Source organism: Buteo buteo, chromosome 26 (genome assembly GCF_964188355.1).
Source record: "Buteo buteo chromosome 26, bButBut1.hap1.1, whole genome shotgun sequence".
Classification (NCBI taxonomy): Eukaryota; Metazoa; Chordata; class Aves; order Accipitriformes; family Accipitridae; genus Buteo; species Buteo buteo.
Window position 1 is genome coordinate 113,178 of NC_134196.1, and position 20,838 is coordinate 134,015.

The window sequence follows — 20,838 nt, forward strand, 5'->3', positions numbered from 1 at the left end:
GGCTGCTTAAGCTCCTTTGCTGTAGAGTTGTGGGCATAGGTATGGATATATCCCCCAGAGGTGTTGCTTTACACTGAAAGAATAGGGGGTTCTTCTAGATGCTGTTTAAAACACCTGGTGATGGGTCAAAAGTGGCGAGGGTACAGCCCAGACAGGAACATGGTGGGAACAGCAATGTTTCTACCCCATGCTCAGTGCCAGGGCAATCACTTCTGTTAGAGCTGGAGGGGAGCAGGGGAGCCCCATTAGACCTTCAATTCACCTTCCTGCTTAAACAGAAGGTACCACAAGGCTTGTAATGACACAATGCGTGATGAAAAAGGACTGCTGCCTATGGAAGATCATACTGAGATATGACAAGTCAATTGTAACATCTGAATTGGCACTAGGAGCCAGCGGTCCCTGGAAGAACAGAACAGCCACTGAATTCAAATACCCATCTGTCAGGCATGGCACTCGGGCATCTCATAAAAGCACAGGTGTGACTCATGCTGCAAACCAAACCAAAAAATCCCCCAGACCTATTCTAAACTTAGTTTTCAACATTGCAAAATCTTTTTTTTTTTTTTCTTTCATTACAATAGCTTGGTTTAGGAAAAGGGGATGTTAGAGAAGATGCCTTTTTTTCTTTACCTTTGCTAAAGCTAATACTGAGATAATGAATATCTGTAATTAGAATATCACTGAGGCTCAGTTAACCTTATATGCCATACCAGAGCATTTTTGGCTTATGCAGTGAGGTGGGTTAGAGCCAGTTCATGGCACGGTTATAGTGGTCAGATTGCACATGGTCAGTATCAAACAAGCCTGAGGCACGCAGGAGTGATCTTTTTCTGGTGCGAGCCGGCTGCATCCTAGACTGAATCATTTGCTTACTAAGTGGACAGTAGAAATGGCAGTCCTGTTGTACTGCAAGAATATTTTGTATGGTTGCTTTGGAGAGCCCAGGCTTCTGCTTCTGACATCCCTGGAAGCACTTCACCAGGAGGAAGCACCACTGTGGTGTCTCTCTCACAGGCAGCAACATGGTGCTTCGTCCCCCCGCCCCGCACAACTCCATGGGAGCAGACAAATCAGGCGCATGCTGCTGGTGACAGGGGTGCTGCTTATCTCGACCCAGCCTCCCCAGGCTGTCCACCAAGGACACTCGGCAGCCACTGACCACTGCCATCAGGCAGAGCAGGCTGATCCTAACATGGCGCTGAGACTTCCCATTAGCATGAGCAACCAGCAGAGCTTTGTACAGGGTTACAAGCAGAGTCAGAGTTTTAGGACAAGAAAGAACATTGGAGCTGACATCTGCATTATGGTCCTACCGACCATCAAGGCAGCAGTTGCTGTAGCCTGTTGGAAATCAGCAGTTCTTTACTCCATTGCTCTGTTGCAAACCAGTTTGAGCTCAGGAAGATGGCAGCAATTTGAACAGTTACAGTAGTTCAATCCAAAGTCCCCAACCCACTTATCACCTTCTAGTGATGGATACACAGAGGCCTTTGATGCTGGCGATGCCTGACGGACAGTGCTGTGAAAGTTGCCTTCTTTGCAGCCTCTCTGAGCCAGCACCAGGAACGATTTCTAACCTGTGTGCTCCTAACTGAGCATCAGCATCAATACAGTCTGTTGTGGTTTAACCCCAGCCAGCAACTAAGCAGCACGCAGCCGCTCACTCACTCCCCCCCCATCCAGTGGGATGGGGGAGAAAATCAGGAAAAGAAGTAAAACTCGTGGGTTGAGATAAGAACGGTTTAATAGAACAGAAAAGAAGAAACTAATAATGATAATGATAACACTAATAAAATGACAGCAGTAGTAATAAAGGGATTGAAAAGTACAAATGATGCGCAGGGCAATTGCTCACCACCCGCCGACCGACACCCAGCCAGTCCCCGAGCGGCGATTCCCTGCCCCCCCCTTCCCAGTTCCTAAACTAGATGGGACGTCACATGGTATGGAATACACCGTTGGCCAGTTTGGGTCAGGTGCCCTGGCTGGGCATGAGAAGCTGAAAAATCCTTGACTTTAGTCTAAACACTACTGAGCAACAACTGAAAACATCAGTGTTATCAACATTCTTCACATACTGAACACAAAACATAGCACTGTACCAGCTACTAGGAAGACAGTTAACTCTATCCCAGCTGAAACCAGGACACAGTCAGCTTTTGTCAGCTCATTTCAGCCTGAGAAAGGGCTGTACAGCCACGGCAGTTCCTGCTATCCCTTCAGGCCCTTTTTGACCTTGCCCATGTGCAGCCCTCCTTTGTTGCTAGCTAATCCTGATTCCCCGCTGGTGCATTTCCTAGGACACTGCTTGCTTGCAGTGCTCTGCACAGCACCACCGAGAACCTGGGGAAGCAATTTGGGACTGCAGTTTCCCCAGCAACAGGAGGTGAAAAGCCAGAGCCAGGAGAGACAAGTCAGGAGAGAGTTTTCTAATCGTCTGCTGACTGTTGATTATGTTGTCCTGGTTTCAGCTGGTATAGAGTTAACTGTCCTCCTAGTAGCTGGTACAGTGCTGTGTTTTGAGCTCAGTATGAGAAGAATGTTGATAACACTGATGTTTTCAGTTGTTGCTCAGTAGCGTTTAGACTAAAGTCAAGGATTTTTCAGCTTCTCATGCCCAGCCAGTGAGAAAGCTAGAGGGGCACAAGAAGTTGGCACAGGACACAGCCAGGGCACCTGACCCAAACTGGCCAACGGTGTATTCCATACCATGGGACGTCCCATCTAGTATAGGAACTGGGAAGTGGGGGCGGGGAATCGCCGCTCGGGGACTGGCTGGGTGTCGGTCGGCGGGTGGTGAGCAATTGCCCTGCGCATCATTTGTACATTCCAATCCTTTTATTACTACTGTTGTCATTTTATTAGTGTTATCATTAATAGTTTCTTCTTTTCTGTTCTACTAAACCGTTCTTATCTCAACCCACCAGTTTTACTTCTTTTTCCCGATTTTCTCCCCCATCCCACTGGATGGGGGGGGGAGTGAGTGAGCGGCTGCGTGGTGCTTAGTTGCTGGCTGGGGTTAAACCACAACATATGTGCCTACAGAAAGGAAAGCAGGGATAAAGAGAGCCTGGGCTAGAAACAGACATTTCTTCCTCTCTTCCCTTATATTTCCAGCTGCTGATATAATTCCTGCCCAGCAGTCCACTGCTTCCCAGTTTTGCAGGCTGCAGTGAAAGATGGATCTCAGGTCTTACTGAGAAGAAGAATTAAAGAATTGCATCAGCAGTAACAGTGCAAGAATTTATGAAGCAGCAAATAGAAAAAAAACAATCAAAGCAAAAACCCAAAAAGCAACAACCATACAGGACTGAATGAAGATTGAATTAACATTTTTTATAAGCCACTGCATCAGGAGAAACTAACCTCTATTGTTTGCTGAACGGAGGACAACCATACTGAGGAAGGTGGCACGAGAAATATGGGATGAACAATAGTAAACCCGGGGGGTTATCAGGTGCTGCAGACCCTTACACAACACCCTGCACACTGCCATCACCTCTGGTGTGCAGCTCATTCTGCATTTATACAGTTTAACGCTGACTACATCTGCAATCTGCTTGAATCAGTAACAGCCCTGGAGGAGGCAGCACAGGCATCTCACCGAGTCATCTTCAGCACCACAGGAGGTTCTTCTTGTGATACTGTGTTCCCATAGCTAAAATAATTCGTTCAGATGTACCCACCCGTGCCCTTAGGATCTTGCATCGGCCCCAGGTGTCTTTAAGACAAGTTGCTACCATTCTCCCTTCAGCTAAATACATAATCCCTGCCCCAAGGCTATTTCGAGTTTGCACAATCATCCATTTGCATTGGCTTAGGGAGTTGGTTCGCCTATTTTCTCCTGCTGCCCTGGGGGCAGGATGGAAGGTGCCTCAAAGGCACTAATTGGTGCAAGATAGGTTGGACAGATAGATGGGCTCCAGGGCCAGGGTTTGCATTATAGCAACAGGAGGATAAACCCCAGATTCCCCACCTGATGAAAGGCAAGACGGACTGATAGGAACAGCCTCCTCCACCAGCTTCAGTGGTAAGCTTGACCGGTAATGCGATACGGCTGCATGAGGCCAAGCACCTCTTTGCTTGGAAATGTCACTCTTCTACTCTATGGTTCCTCCTGCTCCAACAGGAAAAGCAACTCTCATACATTCAGGAGAGGACCTCAACGTGCCACCCTCCAGCTGCTTACTGTCTTAACATTCTTCTGTTTTACGCTCCTCTGACTACTCCAGAGTGAGAACTTTCCGAGATACAGGAATAACGCTTGCAGGTTCACTGCATTTCAAACACTTCAAATAAATGAAATTATCTACTCCTTTTCCTCAATTTGTACACCTGCAGTCTGATAAAAATTGCTATGGAGCTACAACTGCATTAGCAAAATTTCAAAGGAGAGATGCTCAGCTACAGCATCCTTCGGTTTCCTCAAGGAGCCCATTCCCTTCCCAGGCTGCAGTAAGCCTCCTTATAGCAAAGGCAAGGTATTTTCCTCAAATAGTAATGGCCTCAAGTACTCGCAGATCTCAGGCCCTCTCAAGGACCTGCAGACCTGCGAGATCTCTTAGTGAAGTAGCGGCAGCAGGACAGATCACTACACAGATTACTGCACTGCAGCACCCCCCAGGGATTTCCTGGAGGTCTAGCAGGCCGCCTCCAGCTCTGTCAACCTCATAAGAATCTATGGCTAAACAAGCAACTGAAGGCAGAAGAGCTGGGCAAACAGGCTCAGTGTAGGAAGTCTTAACTATAGAGTGACAGATGATACTTAGTGTGACATGAAGCTATTACATCCATGCCTGCAGGATGTATTTGATCTGGGTTAGTGGGTTGAGTGGCTTGACTTTCTGAATGATCTCACCATTGTATTTCTGATCTGGTTCTAGACCAGAAGTCAGATTTAACAATTACTGAACCGTTTACTGAAGACAGGGAAATTAAAGACCACAAGTAACAAAGCCCGAACTATTTGATTGGTATCAAAACTCTTTCCCTTATATGATGCAGCAGAGGTGGATAGAGAGTTATTTCCCCCAGATCCCTTTCATAATCATTTTGACCATGCAAACTAACGTCAGTCAATACCACTCTTCAGCTGTCCAGGAGGAAAGATACAGGTGATGAATACCACAGTTTCAGCCTGCTGGAAACTGAGGTAGCTTAGTTCTGATGGAAGGGCACAGCTAATAGAGCAGTCTCCCTTGCTGACAGATGTTCCAGATCTCTTGCTTCAGAAGCGTGTTTCACCAGTCACCTTAATTCAGTTCTCTTCCTAACTGCACTCCCATCCTCATTTTGGACATGAGGCACGTACATCCACATGTAATTCAGATTATTTTATCAGGAAACCAGAGGTAACACTTAGCTTCTCGCTGTTTAACATTGGTCCGACACTTGGATACTACGAAGCTCACTGCCCCACAAAAACCTACAAACAAGCGAAGGCCCAAATACAATCACCCTTTCATAAGTAAATTGAAGCCATTTGTAAAATCACTGGCATATTATCCAGAATTTGCTAGTAAGGAGTCTAAGCAGTCTTTTCATCACAGTATGCAAATCCCCCCCCGCCCCCTTTCTACAATACACTAGTTGTAGTTGCTGGCACAGGGGGAGACAGGTCCTCAGTATTCTGGAATATTTTTAATTCCAGAGAGGAATTCCAAAGGAGTTAGCTATCCACTCATTGGCAATTCTGCTCTGCAAGATGTATCTAAAAATGACTGTTCACCTTTTGTCACACCACTAGAATTCCATTAACAAAGGTTTGACAACAGATGTTACAAGCACTTACACAGCATGCTCATACCAGAGGGACAAACACTGGTAACTCACATTCATCACACAGCTGGGCCATGCAGGAAATCATAAAACATTCCCAGGGAAGAAACTCATGTTCATATTTCAAATGGGTAAATACAAAAAGAGTGAAGTAGTTAGCCATCATTATTACAGTATTTCTTTAGGAGCTTAAAATGACATGAATTCAAAGCGGAGCGTATGTGCCGTGCCAGGTACAAGTGCTTGCTGAGTTGTAAAGCTCCTGTTTTAGCTTTCACTGCCAGCCAAAATACTGCTGAATTACCTACTGCATTAGAATTATCACCCATGTGTTCTGACCATACTGAAGAAGCTACAGAAAAGACACCCAGGAAAAACGCACACAGTGAATTTGTAGTGATATTATACACCCATGATTAGTGGGCCTACAGAAGCACTTGGACTAGGAAGATACAGGAGAAAGTCTGCAGAACCTGCTGAAAATGCCAGTAAATCATTACAAACACTGCTCTTAAGCATTGTTAAGTAACTCAGTGGTGCTCCCTCAAGGAGGAGAGCTTACCAATCTCTAAATTGTTCTGTGTGCAAGTAGGGCATATCTGAGTAATTTATATGCCCTAAAGCACTTGCAATCCACAGAATCGACAGCAACCCCTTTATGCTTTGTCAGCAACACAGACAGCGGGATTGAGCGTGCCTTCAGCAAGTTTGCTGATGACAAGGGAAGGGATGCCATCCAGAGGGACCTTGACAGGCAGGCCCATGCGAACCTCATGAAGTTCAACAAGGCCAAGTGCAAGGTCCTGCACCTGGGTCAGGACAACAATCCCCAGCACAGATACAGGCTGGGGGATGAGTGGACTGAGAGCAGCCCTGAGGAGAAGGATTTGGGCATGTTGGTTGACGAGAAGCTCAACATAACTCAGCAATGTGCGTCTGCAGCCCAGAAAGCCAACCGTATGCTGGACTGCATCAAAAGAAGTGTGACCAGCAGGTCGAGGGAGGTGATTCTGTCCCTCTACTCCGCTCTGGTGGGAGCGCACCTGCAGTACTGTGTTCAGCTCTGGGGTCCTCAGCATAAGACAGACATGGACCTGTTGGAGTAAGTCCCGAAGAGGGCCACAAAGATGATCAGAGGGCTGAAGCACCTCTGCTGTGAAGACAGGCTGAGAGAGTTGAGGCTGTTCAGCCTCAAGAAAAGGCTCCGGGCAGACCTTATAGTGGCCTTCCAGTACCTAAAGGGGGCCTATAAGAAAGCTGGAGAGGGACTTTTTACAAGGGCATGTAGTGATAGGACAAGGGGTAATGGCTTTAAACTGAAAGGGCAGATTTAGATTAGACATAAAGAAGAAATTCTTCACTGTGAGGGTGGTGAGACACTGGAACAGGTTGCCCAGAGAGGCTGTGGATGCCCCATCCTTGGCAGTGTTCAAGGCCAGGCTGGACGGGGCTTTGAGAAACCTGGTCTAGCGGAAGGTGTCTCTGCCTATGGCAGGGGGGTTGGAACTACATGACCTTTAAAGATCCCTTCCAACCCAAACCTTTCTATGATTCTATGCAAAGGCAGCTTGCACCTAAGTGGAATACTGCTTTTTGAAACCAAAGTCATTAAGAAGTTAGCGGCTGTGCCATGATCATTATGATTCCACATGGTTTTGCCTTTGAAGATCTTAGGATGGTCAGGATTGTAATCAGAAAGACTGCATCTCCTAGAGCACATCTGTACATTAAAACCGCTAGTAATAAAATGTTAAGTTTTTAAATGACTGAACTGCTAAGTAACCACCTTAAGAGACCAGTATATCCTTGTTAAGTTATTGGACAATGGGGTTTCCTTTTTTATTTTATTTTATTTTTTGTTCTTAGTTTTTGTTTGTTGTTGCCGTTTTTTTGTTTGTTTTTAATACAATTAAGGATGTACCCCACAACAAAAAGCAGAAAGAGTCGTTATGGAAAAAAACAAATATATTGAACACATACCAATCAAATGGTACAGATATGGGACTGGCTTTGATTTCAAAATTTAAGTAGAAATAAAAAAGATGTAATGCAACAGCTGTTCAATTTCCAAGTCTAAATAGGCACTGTAAAAAGACATTTCCACTTTCTCCAGCACACATTCCTGTCTAAATGCTCCCACTGTAATCAACTCCTAGGTTCCCAAACAAAACAAAACAACAACAACAAAAAATATCACTGGGAACATAACCTTAGAGTAAAAGTTAATATCCATCCACCCACCCTCTTACAAAAAAAGCAAACAAACAAAAAAAATCCCCCAAAATACAACCTTTCAATGCTGCTGTTCTGACTGGAGCAGAATTGGAGAATTTATAAAGGTTCAAAAGCACCCAAGGCAAGTAGTACAATATAATTTGTTCACTAACTTGTATTGGAAAGGAGATTAAAAACATTGAGATCTGCATCTTGGTACATAAAACTGTTGTCCTGAATAAAGAGAAATCTTTCAGAAAAGTTTTACAACTTGGTGGAAGCCCAGGACCCAGCTTTAGGCATCATTAACCGATGGGGTTTAATTCTGACTTGGTTATATCCACTTTTATATACTGTACATCTACCCTAGTTGGATCAGTGTCTGGAACTGCTCACTGGTGTCCCTTTGAACAACTGTAAACTAAACCATAGTATGCAACTCCATAGGAAGCTAGAGATTGGGTGAATATACAGCCAGTTATATCTCCCCTGCTTCACGCTCTTCTGAGCTCCTCGGGTCTTCTGATCGGCCATTAGCACTTTCGTAAGAACGTTTCTTGTCTTTGAAATCTCGCGGTGACCTCTCTCTTGAGCTTCTATCTTTATCACGAGATGTTCTATCACGATCTCTTGAACGTTCTTTGTCTCTGGAAGATCTTTCTTTTGAGGATCTGAAAAGTGCAGTAGATTTGAGAATTCAAGTTCGTCATCAATCTGTAGCTATCAAACAGCATTTTGATTTTATATTTTTCTTCTTTTTCCAAGCCAACTTTAGATTTATATAAATAGAAGTGTATGAGAACACATCAGAAATCATTCTACTCTTCTCCCCTCTCTACTTTCAATTTCAAAGGGCAAATATTGTTAGAGGCAGAATTTGCTTCACTAAATCTCTAATTTTCATTCTCTGCCCTAAAGCTTGCATTAACAGAAGTTTAAGTGAAATTTCTCATCCGTAGTTTCTATCTTGAGAAGAATGTCTAGCCTAATCTCAGACATATAAATTACAAACTTAAACATTTTTAAAAATGGGAGTTTGATTAAAAGCAGGGGGAAATTAACTTGCATAATTCTGGAATGAGGCTACTACATGACAGATATAAAACAAATCTGGAATCTGTGCTACAATTAGGTTTTTGTTAGAAGAATTATCCCTTGTCTGATTTTGCAATGTTGGGGCGGTGGTGTTTCTAGATATTTTACTCTGATAATAGGCATTTCCAAAACCTTTACAATGGAGCCAGAAAAGAGCTGTTCTGTTAAACAATTCACAGTTTTAAATTAAATGAGCTACCTGTACTGAAAAAAAAAAACCACCTGGCTTAGACATCCTCCTCTATATTCCCTCACAGAGTGCACCTAAGCTGCCACTGCTGCAGTTTTCAGCCATCTTTCTATTGCTTCTGGTGTCACACTCTGCTTTTCTGCAAGACTTTGGCAAAAGCATTATGTTCCTCAGACCTGAATTTATTTGGTTATTCAAAACCAAAAGGCCAAGACTCCTTCCTGAAGAAGTTAACTTGCTGGAGGGTGTCTTTTATTTTCCAAAATACTCTTGGCCAGAATTCCTTGGACAACTGAATGTTTTAAGCTTAAAGAAGACAGTCTTGAATAAAAGTATTTCATATCAGGATTTTAATAATTTAAAAAAAAAAAAAAAAAAAAGACTTGGCAATGAGCACTTCCCTGGCCTAGAAAAAGAGTTCTTAGAAGACAGGGGAGTATAATACATTTGAGCCTGCAAGTTCAGGCTTATTTTGGATTCTGGCATCAACAGTTTTATGGCATTCAACAGAAAGACTTCTCCCACATTCACGTGAAAAGCAGCTCTAATGGCTAGAAGGGCACCTCTAAAAAGGAGGTATCCAGCCTGGCTGCAAGTTAAATAGCTATCCTGGCCCCAAGTGCAGCAAGACCATAGCTCTAAGGATTCTTCAGTCTCTTGAAAACACAATAGACATGCTTCAAGAGCAAAAATTTTACTTAACCTCGGAGAAATAAGAGGTATGAGCTGCTAGTGATGGCACAGCAATTTTGTCCCTCAAGTTAACAGTAATGCAAAATTCTTACTTGTACCAAGGACTCTTCCACCACAGGTGTGTCTCATTCCTTCAGGGCAAGAACTGACATCAGGAGAAATAAATCTAGTACTGACTATCCTGAGGTTGAAATCTTGTGCCCTGAAGTATGTCACATTTTTTAACTCATTCACGGAAAACAAGGCTTGGAGGGCTTATCTTTTGATAGCATCCTTCAAAAGGACGCTGACTTCATCTTCAAATCACCTTGTGCTTTTTCAATTCGCTTTTGGCAGCTGAGACTGACAGGCTTACTGTTATATGGATAGCACCAATGGTCCACACCACTTCCTTGTTCTTACATAGTTCTCTGCCAACGTACAGAAGACAATGCATTATTTGCATTGTGCGTATCATATTGGAGAGTTTAAACAACTATGATGAGAATCGCAGAACAATCAAATCAGTATAGTTTTCTCTGAAGGACTGAAATTGAGTCTTGCAAGTCTGGACTTCAAAGTTGAAAAATTAAAGGCAATTTGAGCATACACTCTATACACTGGGTCATCCAAGTTAAAAAATGTGTCAATTCAAAGGAAAATGTCTATTTTAAGACTGAAAAACTACAGCTTTGAAGATTTGCTCATCTGCCATTGTGAACACCTTTAAGAAGCAGACTCTTTAGGATAACTGTGATGACAGGCTACAATCAAGATGGAAATTGCTGAGTCTGAAACGTTGACTTTAGGACACTAAAGAACACCCTGAAAGAATTTTAAATACCAGACACTACTGACTATATCTACTAGAGTGCTGGACGTCTAAGTTTCATCCACCTGCAACAAAAAGGAAACAAAAGACTTGGACCAACCCTGTCTTCTATGCTCTCTTACAGAGCATGATGGGACTACAGTCACCCACCTACTCCAGGGAGGAAAAAAAAGCTCATTTTTAGGGCAAAGAGCCCATGAGATACCTGAACACTTCAATACAAATATGTATCTCCATCCTTGGTGATTTAACTCCTAAATTAATCCAAATTATAAACCCTGCATGTGCAGCCACTTCAAAATCAGATCTTTTCTCTCCTTGCAAGTCAACAGTCTGTTGGGGTTTTAAGACTGGGCCCCCTGTCCATCCAGTGTACTGCACTCAAGCCTACACCATGGTGGCTGACCTATACAGGAAAGGAATTCTGGTTATGAGCAGACCTCCTTACCAGATGCCTCATTGTGCAATTCTACCACTCTTCTAAATTATGCTTACCTCGCTTGTCTAAAATAAGCCAGCAAATCCTCAGGAGCAGACAGTTGAGTCATTCAAAGGCAACAACCCCAGACTGCTCTCTGCAGTAATCCTTCAATGAGGGGTTGAGCCACTTCCCTTGCAAAGCAATGTCTTCAGATGCAATGCAACAAGTTTATTTTCAGGCGTATCTAAACTTGTTTTTATCTGGCGCAGTACACAACAGATGGGCTCCAGTGCTGGGAACAAGAGCCCAAGGTAAAAACCAAATGTATGACAGTAAGACTACTGCTGATATCCCTGGGTTCAAATGGAGATCAACTGTTTCACTTTCTACACTACAGGAAGCTGGCAGTATTATCAACTTGACACCAATACCTTATATCACTAATCCAAAACTGAAATAATACATAACCCCATGATTTTTATTTAAAAAACAAAAACAAAACAAAAAAACCAAAACCAAAACAAACCAACCACTATACTATGTCAAATCATAAATATGCTAAAGGTGTAACTGAAATCTGAGACAGTCTCAAAATGTGTTTGAATTATGAAGTGGTAAATGTAAACTTAATTTAGTATGAAAATTCTCATCATGCATCTAGGAAAAGCCACTTATTTCAAGGCTAACATGTACCTCTTTTTGGAGCTGCGTTCTCGGCTTCTCTCCCTGGAACTATGCCTGCTTCTATGATGGCTGCGACTCCGGCTGCGGCTGTTAGAGCGAGACCTGTGACGATGGCGCTTCTCACGGGATTTGGAGCGAGTTCTTCTCTTACGTTCCCGGGAGGCTGAGCGAGACCGATGTCTGCGGCGATCTCGGGACCTAGATCTAGGAACAGAAAGCACTTAAACCAGGCACTGCATTCACCTAGCTACTCTACCAGTGTACTGTGAGTATCATACACTCTATGCATAAGCAAAGCTGTATAGAGAATGGTCTGCAGCGTTCAGAGCTATTGCATTGTCCTATCACAGACAAACAGGGGAAAGAAACATTGGAAATCCTACAAACTCCTTTGTGACTAATGCAGACAATTTTACAGTTAATTCATGACTGTATGCATGCTTACAGCATAGCCAATTCCATCTTCTGAAAGGAATTAAAAATATGGAAAAAATAGACTTTTTAAAAGTTTAAAATCTTGTCTTTATCAGGCAAAGTTGTAGAACTTCGTGATGCAGTGACTGGGATCATACGTCAGAACCTATGTATTATGATGTTCTGAGAAAACAGGACTATATCCTTCCCCATAGCTACTACAATAAAACTAGTCTGGAAGGTTCTAAACACCATACAAATTTATAATTTATTTTCTTTTCTTTTTTTTTTTTTTTTTTTTTTTAAATCACTTTGCAATAATACCTCACTGGTGACCTTCAACTGTGTAGGTTAGGAAGAAAACTTGTACTATTGATGGGTCATCTGTTGAGAGTTAACCTGGTGCTTAGAATTTTAACTTCATCGGTTTTCACGAAAAGGTATTAACCACAAGCTTCTGTTTTGAAGAAAGAGCAATACTCTGTTTTAAGTGTTATTTGGGACAAAAAGTTGCATTGTAGTAGCCACAAAGTAGATGTACGTGTATAAAGTCAGTAGCATGGTGATAAAAACTGTATAAACAGAGATATGACTATGTAACAGAATACTGTAAAGATGGACATCTTAAACCAATAGTGCTAGACAAACTTATAATGCTCCAGCTTGTGAAAGGCTGGCTTCACTGATGGTATTCCTCATCTGCAGATGTACATACCTTTTGGTATGCTTGCTGTGGGATCTGGACCTGAAATAAATGGAAAATAGTAAATCAATTTTTCTTACACAATCTTATTATCAAATAAAGTACAATTTAGCAATAGTAAACCAGACTAGTTGACCTGTTATTGTATTTCTTATTTGTCCTGGTTTTGGCTGGGATAGAGTTAATCTTCTTCTTAGTAGCTGGTACAGTATGTTTTTGATTTAGTGTGAGAATAATGTTGATAACACACTGATGTTTAGTTGTTGCTAAGCAGCGCTTATCCTAAGTCAAGGATTTTTCAGTTTCTCATGCTCTGCCAGCAAGCAGGTGCACAAGAAGCTGGGAGGGAACACGGCCAGGACAGCTGATACAAACTAGCCAAAGGGATATTCCATACCATAGAACGTCATGCTCGGTATATTAACTGGGGGGGGGGGGGGGGGGGGGGGGGGGTGAGGGTGGGGGGGGGTGTTGGCTGGGAGGGGCGGATCAGTCTGTGGGGTGGTGAGCAACTGCATTGTACACCACTTTTTTTTTTATTTATTTTTTTAAATTATATTCATTTTCATTACTATTATTATTGTTATTATATTTTATTATTATTATTGTTAGTATTACATTTTATTTTACCTTAGTTATTAAACTGTTCTTATCTCAACCTATGAGTTTTACTTTTTTTCCAATTCTCCTCCCCATCCCACTGGGTGAGGGGGTGCAGAGTGAGCAAGTGGCTGCGTGGTGCCTAGCTGCTGGCTGAGCTTAAACCACGACATTGTTTTACTAGCAGTTACTTAAAGGCCTTTTAATTGATGTTAACATCTTTGTAACATAATCACCAGGAAATAGATCCCTCTGACAGTTGTTTTGTGTTCGTTGTTTTTTTTATTTATTTTGACCCCACCATACTACAAACCCAAAAGAATATCTAATCTGCTTTTTTATTCCCACCCCTCCCACAGAAAAAGCTTACAGTTCAAGCCAGTACTCCCTTATTTCTTGTCAGGTATGTATTATCAGACTGCAATAGATTTCCAAAGTTGACATTGTTAACCTCTGAAGCTAACACGTCAAGAGAACTGCAGTTCAGATTCCATTCCACTCTAGCCCCACAAGGCCTGGAAGCAACTATTTCGTAGAAGAACAGGGAATTACTTTCCTTAGTCGTACATTCAACTACTTCCAATAAGGAAAATTTCTAACATCTATAAACAAAATACCTCATATCTAACAGATGTTAGAAACTTACATGTGTGTAAACCCACATCTGTCAGGTCTCAAAACAAGGTACACACCTGAAAATTCTCATTTAAAGGCCTTCTGTTCAAATATGAAGAGACACTTCTATCTGTATTTTTTAAAAAGGTTTTCTATGAACACAACTCACATTGTAAGACTTAGACGTGAAATTCACCCTCAATCCTTGTACGTTTCCAAGGAATGCAGACTATCATGATTCTGCAGATTTAGGAACGTGCATGAACTACATCAGTTTTTCCATTAAACTTAAATAGGTCATTATGTATTTGCAATTACAATAGATCCCTACCTCCTTAGTTTCTCCCTTTCTTCTCTTTCCCTCTCCTCTCTACGTTTCAGACGTTCCTGATTTCGTTTCTCCTGTTTATCAGCCACAATCCTCTAAAAGCAAAGGAATATATTCATTAAGTTACACTTCAAAATTTCTCAGATTAAGGTGCTATAAAAATAATCTAGACAGTTAATATTCAGTTCTTTCCCTCATGTATAATCCCTTTCCCTTGTGTATATTACTCCCTCTCTCTTCCTCAGTGTGTGTGTGTATATATATTTTTTTTTCCTCCAAGAAACACAAGTTATTGCAGAAGAGCTGCAGCAAATAGATGGATGTTACACGAAGACCTGAAATACATAGTTATATTAAGTATTTCACGATGGGGAATTCAGAGCAGTAAGTCATGCTTTTCATTGGAGAGTTTCCATGCCAATCTGATCATATTTTGGCCACTGGGGAAAGGTAGGAAGGAATCAGAGCTGGGAGAGTTAATTGTTTTAGTAATTCCTTCAGCTACGCCGTGACAAAAAGAAATTCTTAGTCTTAAAGGACTTGGCTGGGCTGACACCTAGCTTTGAGGCTACTTGTTTCTGTATTGTGAACATGAGATGTAATTAGAGAGGATGCTTCAGCTGCTAGCCCCCAGGTTGAACTCACTACTACTGGGGACAAGGCACGCTCAGTAGAGGGCCCTCAGATGTGGAACTCACAACTGGAGATCTGGCCAAACCCAAGTCTCGCCACCTTCTGGACATGATGCAAGAAATTCAACTCTTTACAAAGACCTTCTTCTGAGATGTGGAATTGCCCCAGCAGCATCTTGATTAGATCTCTGAGGAGAGCTCTGAGGAAGGAGGGGATAGTTATTGTTTTCTTTTTTTGTTAGCGAAGTACTTCAAAAGATTATTTTATTGATGCTTTGGGAATGTGAAATAATTATCCATGCATTTTTTTTTGGAATTGTGTAAATAATCAGTTATTTCAACCCTTTATGTCAAATCATATCTATACTTCCTTGTACAGTATCAGTACTTTAACAACAAGCAAGGATTCTTGTTCAAGTGACTCTCTGCATAATTTCACGGAGCGATGAGAGGAAGCGCACATGATCTATTCTAGGCATCTAAGGTTTAAGTTACAGCAGCTATATTTAGGAGCCTAAATTGCCAATATATTCAATGGAAAGAGTTGGACTTTCCAATGGGTAAGTCACAATATCCATGCGAGACAGCTGGAATATTATGAAATATAAACCAAGCCAATTTACTCAAACACAGTAGCAGCATTTTCTGCTTTTAGGGCTTCAATTCATTTAGCTATTACCTTTAGTGATCTCTACACTTAAATGCTTAACTGAGCCTTGAACTCCATAATTTGCACATTAAGATCATAAATGGCATTGGTGTCCAAATCCATCCTCTTGAATACCAAAAGTCTAGAATATAATTCCACTAAGTCTTTCTTCCAGCACACAATTTCTGGTCAGGATAATGTTGTTTAGGATAATATTCCAACTGGATTTCAAATGTTCAAGCTACAGAGGACATGCAACCTCTCCATAACAATTATTTTAATAGCTAGCCTGACTTCAATATATACATCTTTTTGTATTCTGACTTGGGATAGCTACAGCCTTGAGTTGTTGGAATTTATTTCATCTATTGTCAGTTAAGCTTAAAAGCCTTCAAAAATTACTCAAAAAAAAAAAAAAAAGAAATCTTCTTTAGTTGTTGGTACCTATAGAATGAAAGTCACCTCCTAGTCTTTGTCCAGATAAAATAAACGAGTTGAGTTTTAGTCTTTCACCATACAGCAGGCTGTTTGAGCTATAAGCATTTCTGTAGATCTTTTTTGAAAGCTTTGCCATGTGTTATCATGCTCCTTTCATAATGGTACCAAAAATGAGGATTTCAACACCAGCCCTATTAACATTTTATCCTAATTAAATAAATAAAATACCACTCAGGCCCACTACACGTTCTTCTATTTTCAAGAGTCTCATTATTACTTTCAGCCAATCAACTCGCTAAAACTAAAGTTCATTTGGTTATCTCCTATGACAGCTAAATATGTTTCAACATCCCTGTTCAAAATACAGTTCTCCATTTTACAAGTGGAATCACACTCTCTGTTCCCAAAATGCATTACTTTGAACATGTGTTTTAATATACCTCAGTGCAAAAGAGGTTATCTTATCAAATTATCCAGATAACCGAGACTGAATTGGAATGTTTAGCATTTTGTAGACTAACGAAATCCCAAATTTTAAAGTAATATGAAAAAAATTCACACACCCAGAAAGAAATATTCCATTAAGGCTGTCTGGCAAATAAGTAGGAGCACACACATACACACAAAAATATAAGAATGATTTACCCTGAGTTCCTCAAGCTTCTCTCTTATTTCAATAAATCCTAAATGCAGTTTTCCTCCGAAGTGGTCAGCAAGTCGTCGGTCATTGTCATGAAGACCAAGATAAGCCGAGCACACTTCACAAACCCGTAGCTTCTGCTGCTGAAAGCTGGAGGCAGGCATAGAATTCCTGTATACTTCCTAGAAAAAACCCAATGTGCTAACTGTTACTTCTCAATGCACAGAAATACAAAGATAATACTTTACCAAAGATATACTACAAATTGATAGCCAAATTCAACGTACACCAGCACACCCTTTATTTAATTCACACTATTCATAAATCAAGTGTCTCATTAAGATACAAGGCAGGTTCCTTATTTTGAAGATTGGACATATTTAAAGGCAGGACATCAGCAAGTGGTTTTGTAAATTAAACAAAGTGGGATGTTTATTAACTTTACTTAAGATCATACTACTTCTAAGGATAAACAACTTCTTCATATGCAACAGTGAATACACATTAACACTACAATTACTATGGTAACATATTATGAAAATATTACACCCGTTTTAATTCTGAACCCAGTTTAAAACAGTAGTGGTTTCCTGAGAAATCTGCCTGCATTTTAGCCACTAACAAGTTATCTGAGCAAAATTTATTTACAGACACTCAGATGACAGACAAGAAAGACTGCCAGCAACCCCTCTGGTACCATTAAAACAACTGCAGATGTTTGTTTCTATAAATTTAAGTATCTTGGTAAAATACGACATGAAAAAGTTCTCGGTGAGTTCTGCTACTTGAACATTACAACAGGGACTGTTTTGACTTGCCTGATACACAAGCCATTGACCATCTTTCAATGAAGACAATGGTTCACTTCACTGAAGCTTTCCAGTACAAGCCACATCAGCACACCACGAGGCACAACAGAGTTGCCACAGCAAGAGCCATGAGACTGAATGAGGCAAGTCAGTTCAAACACAGACACAACTGTAGTGTCCACAGATAAAACTGGCCAATACAGCTAAACTAAGATAAATGCATCATCTGGGGAAGTGAGTATGATTTTAATATAAATAGGAGTGTATTTAAAAGTAGAAACTTTGACTGTACCGGATGCAGCAAAGCAAATTCTTTAGTTTTATATGAAGCAACTAGTTAAGGAAACAACAGCAGGTAAGACATCTTGCATTACACAGATGCCAACCAATTTAATCTTGGACCCTGCCCTCTCCATCCCCCAAGCCTTACACAATCAACTTACTTCTGCTTCTCTCTTCTTTACCCGAGCCTTCTCCACTTCATCCATTACTTTTTGAGATTCTTCCACATTCCCATCAGCTCCAAGCTGTTCTACTTTGGCCAGCAGTTTTCCAATTTCTTCATTCAATTCATGAACTCTTTCAGCCTTGAAAGACAAGAATTGCTTTTAATTATGGAAAACAATCTGAACTACTACCAAGTTATTATATGCAAAATTGGTAGGACAGAATTAAAAGAAACATGCAGAGATAACTTCTCCAGGTAAAAGTGAAACAGAAGTTGCCTCATGTAAAAACACACAGAGAAAGGCTGAGTTAAGTCTATGTACCAACTCCAGAGCAGGATTTTGTTTAGAAACTTCAAGTAATTCACACTGTTGTCTATACCACATAGTCTTGCAAAATTACTATTTGTACAACCATTCCTTCTAAGCATGTGCATATATATGCAGAAAAACAATGAAAGTTTTTTCAGTTAGAAGATCTAGAGAAAAGCATGTCAAATTTTGTTTACTTTATGGATGAAGTTTTGATCAAAAACCGTAAGAATTACTAACATTTGTATGGCATGGTATCACAGAGTCAAGGTTCCTGAGCATAAAAAATATCAGAGGTCTCTTTCCTGTGTTCTCCTCTCTGTGCTTTAAAGGTAGTTTTGGGAAGGACGGGAAAAAAAGTCTTAATTTTTCCCCTCCTCAGCATGAATTCTCAGATTCAATAGCTTGCCAAAGCCTTAAGTTGACTCCTTAGAAAAACAGACCTTCAAAGAGACATCAGTTACTAGTTTTACATGCTTACTTTAGCTGCAACTTCAGCACTGATCTCTTCTTGGGTTTCAGCTAGTCTTTTCTTAGCCACTTCTGTTCTCCTGTCACAGTCTGCAATAAATGACTGCAGGTGGTCCATTGCCTACAATATCAATAAAAACACTGATCAATGCTGTCGAGAACACGAATATTTCATTAGCCTTAACATTTTCCAGGTTTAAGACTTAACTTTTATAAGTTTAATAGTGAAACCTTTGTAAAACAATAATCTAGCAGTTTATGGTCACTAATCACCTATATTAATACACAACATTTTAAAAATCATAGTCTACACATTGTCGTAGTTATAAGTATTTGCAGAAATTTGGAAGTGAATCTGTCTTAAGTCTTCCCTAAAAAGAAGTGTGCATTTCTAACATGCATTAAAATTCTTCAAAGGATACTCAGGTTCACCTCACCCAGCCAATACATGCAATACCGTAACTTTTTTCACTCGGGTTTTAAGTTATTAAGCATATTAACACCATCCCTCCAAACAACAACAAAAAAACCCCAACCCTTTTTGTCCTAGTGAAGACTAACTTCCTAGTTGGGAGTTCAAAACTGTATTACTCAAACTACTGTGTACTGAGACATAGCATATGATTTGTTATCCCCAATACAAAATTACTTTCTTCAATAAACATAGAATTTAAGACTCTCTTCAAAGCACACACAGTCTTAACATTCGCTTGCTATTTGATAATACTAAGATAGCATCCAGGTTTATGACAATTTGTTCTGTGGAAGGCTGTTAATAGTTCTACCTAGAGATGACTACGAATGCAAATTAAATACTCACATATAATCATGAAGAGGCATGTATTGTTTATGTAACTGTGACAAGGGTTTCTCTGCCTCTTTCTATAAAATTACTTTCCAAAAGTTTTCCTTCAGTGTGTACAAAAACTTAACTTTTGTTGCTCAGTTTATCCACCTAAGTACACAAATTATGCTTTCTCTCCACCATTAAGATAAAATACATACATCAAGCTCGAAGAAGAAATCTTGATCTTTGGATGCTATTTCATAGTCTGCCCTTAATGCCAGGTCATGCACCTTCAGACATTCACCAAGGTCCATTCTCTGAAAAGAGACAGAGGGAAAGTGGTGTTATTTTTCAGAAGTGTTACAAGGAATGAAATTAGCATGACTTTCTTTAACAGTCAAATATTCTGAAGCAAATCATCTCCCCTGTAGGAATGAAAAGACAGTTTAATAAAGCTGTAAGACAATACCAGATCTTTAATAAACATGCACAAATCAGGAAATAGTAAAAGCAGACAGAATTAACAGCTTATCTTATCATGATGGCTATTTGCATTACAAAGTATCATTAACGTCCTGCAAAAATGTCGTTTTATTGAAAGTTCAAACAAATGACTGAAGTGGGACATCCTGTATTGAATTAAAACAGCTTAGCAGAACCAAGTTTCCTGCAAATAACTGGCAATTAAATGTTCAAATACTTGATCTGAACTGTCTGCACAGTCTATGTGTGTTCCAGTTATATTCATCACCTGAAATAGCTGCAACCACAGCACCGCTGTAAGTGCTGCTTAAAAACCGTTCTTTAAGCATTTCAATTAAGATAGCCAAAAATCAAATCCCAGCAAAACATTTTGCAGGTGAGTGAAGAGGACCTGAGTGTTGGACTATGTTCAAGATCAGGGAAGAAAAAGTGTAGATATTTTACTTGTAATCTATAACCATTCTAGAAAGGGCAGGAAGCAAGCATGAACTTAAAGTAAGTAGGCTGCATCACTAATCTTGCATACAACACCACTGAGAAGAGTGCTCAGAATCTTATTAGGTAGCAAATACCGGTTTTAAATTGGAATTTGCACAGCACACACTCTAAAAAAAAAACCAAA

The 20,838-nt window shown here is 40.6% G+C and overlaps 1 protein-coding gene across 3 annotated transcripts in view; it reads right to left on the bottom strand.

Annotated features, from left to right (window-relative positions):
• Positions 1-7,589: 7,589 nt before the first annotated feature.
• Positions 7,590-20,838, bottom strand: part of LUC7L2 (LUC7 like 2, pre-mRNA splicing factor) — a 30,087-nt gene continuing 16,838 nt past the window's right edge. For all 3 annotated transcript variants that reach the window (XM_075058223.1, XM_075058225.1, XM_075058224.1), the window contains exons 3-10: positions 19,952-20,050; positions 18,957-19,067; positions 18,161-18,304; positions 16,914-17,090; positions 14,553-14,644; positions 13,019-13,048; positions 11,899-12,093; positions 7,590-8,666 (exon numbers count right to left, since the gene is read on the bottom strand). In XM_075058223.1, coding sequence (XP_074914324.1) covers positions 8,474-8,666; positions 11,899-12,093; positions 13,019-13,048; positions 14,553-14,644; positions 16,914-17,090; positions 18,161-18,304; positions 18,957-19,067; positions 19,952-20,050 — 1,041 coding nt within the window. In that variant the 3' untranslated portion in view covers positions 7,590-8,473. The remainder of the gene's footprint in view (positions 8,667-11,898; positions 12,094-13,018; positions 13,049-14,552; positions 14,645-16,913; positions 17,091-18,160; positions 18,305-18,956; positions 19,068-19,951; positions 20,051-20,838) is intronic.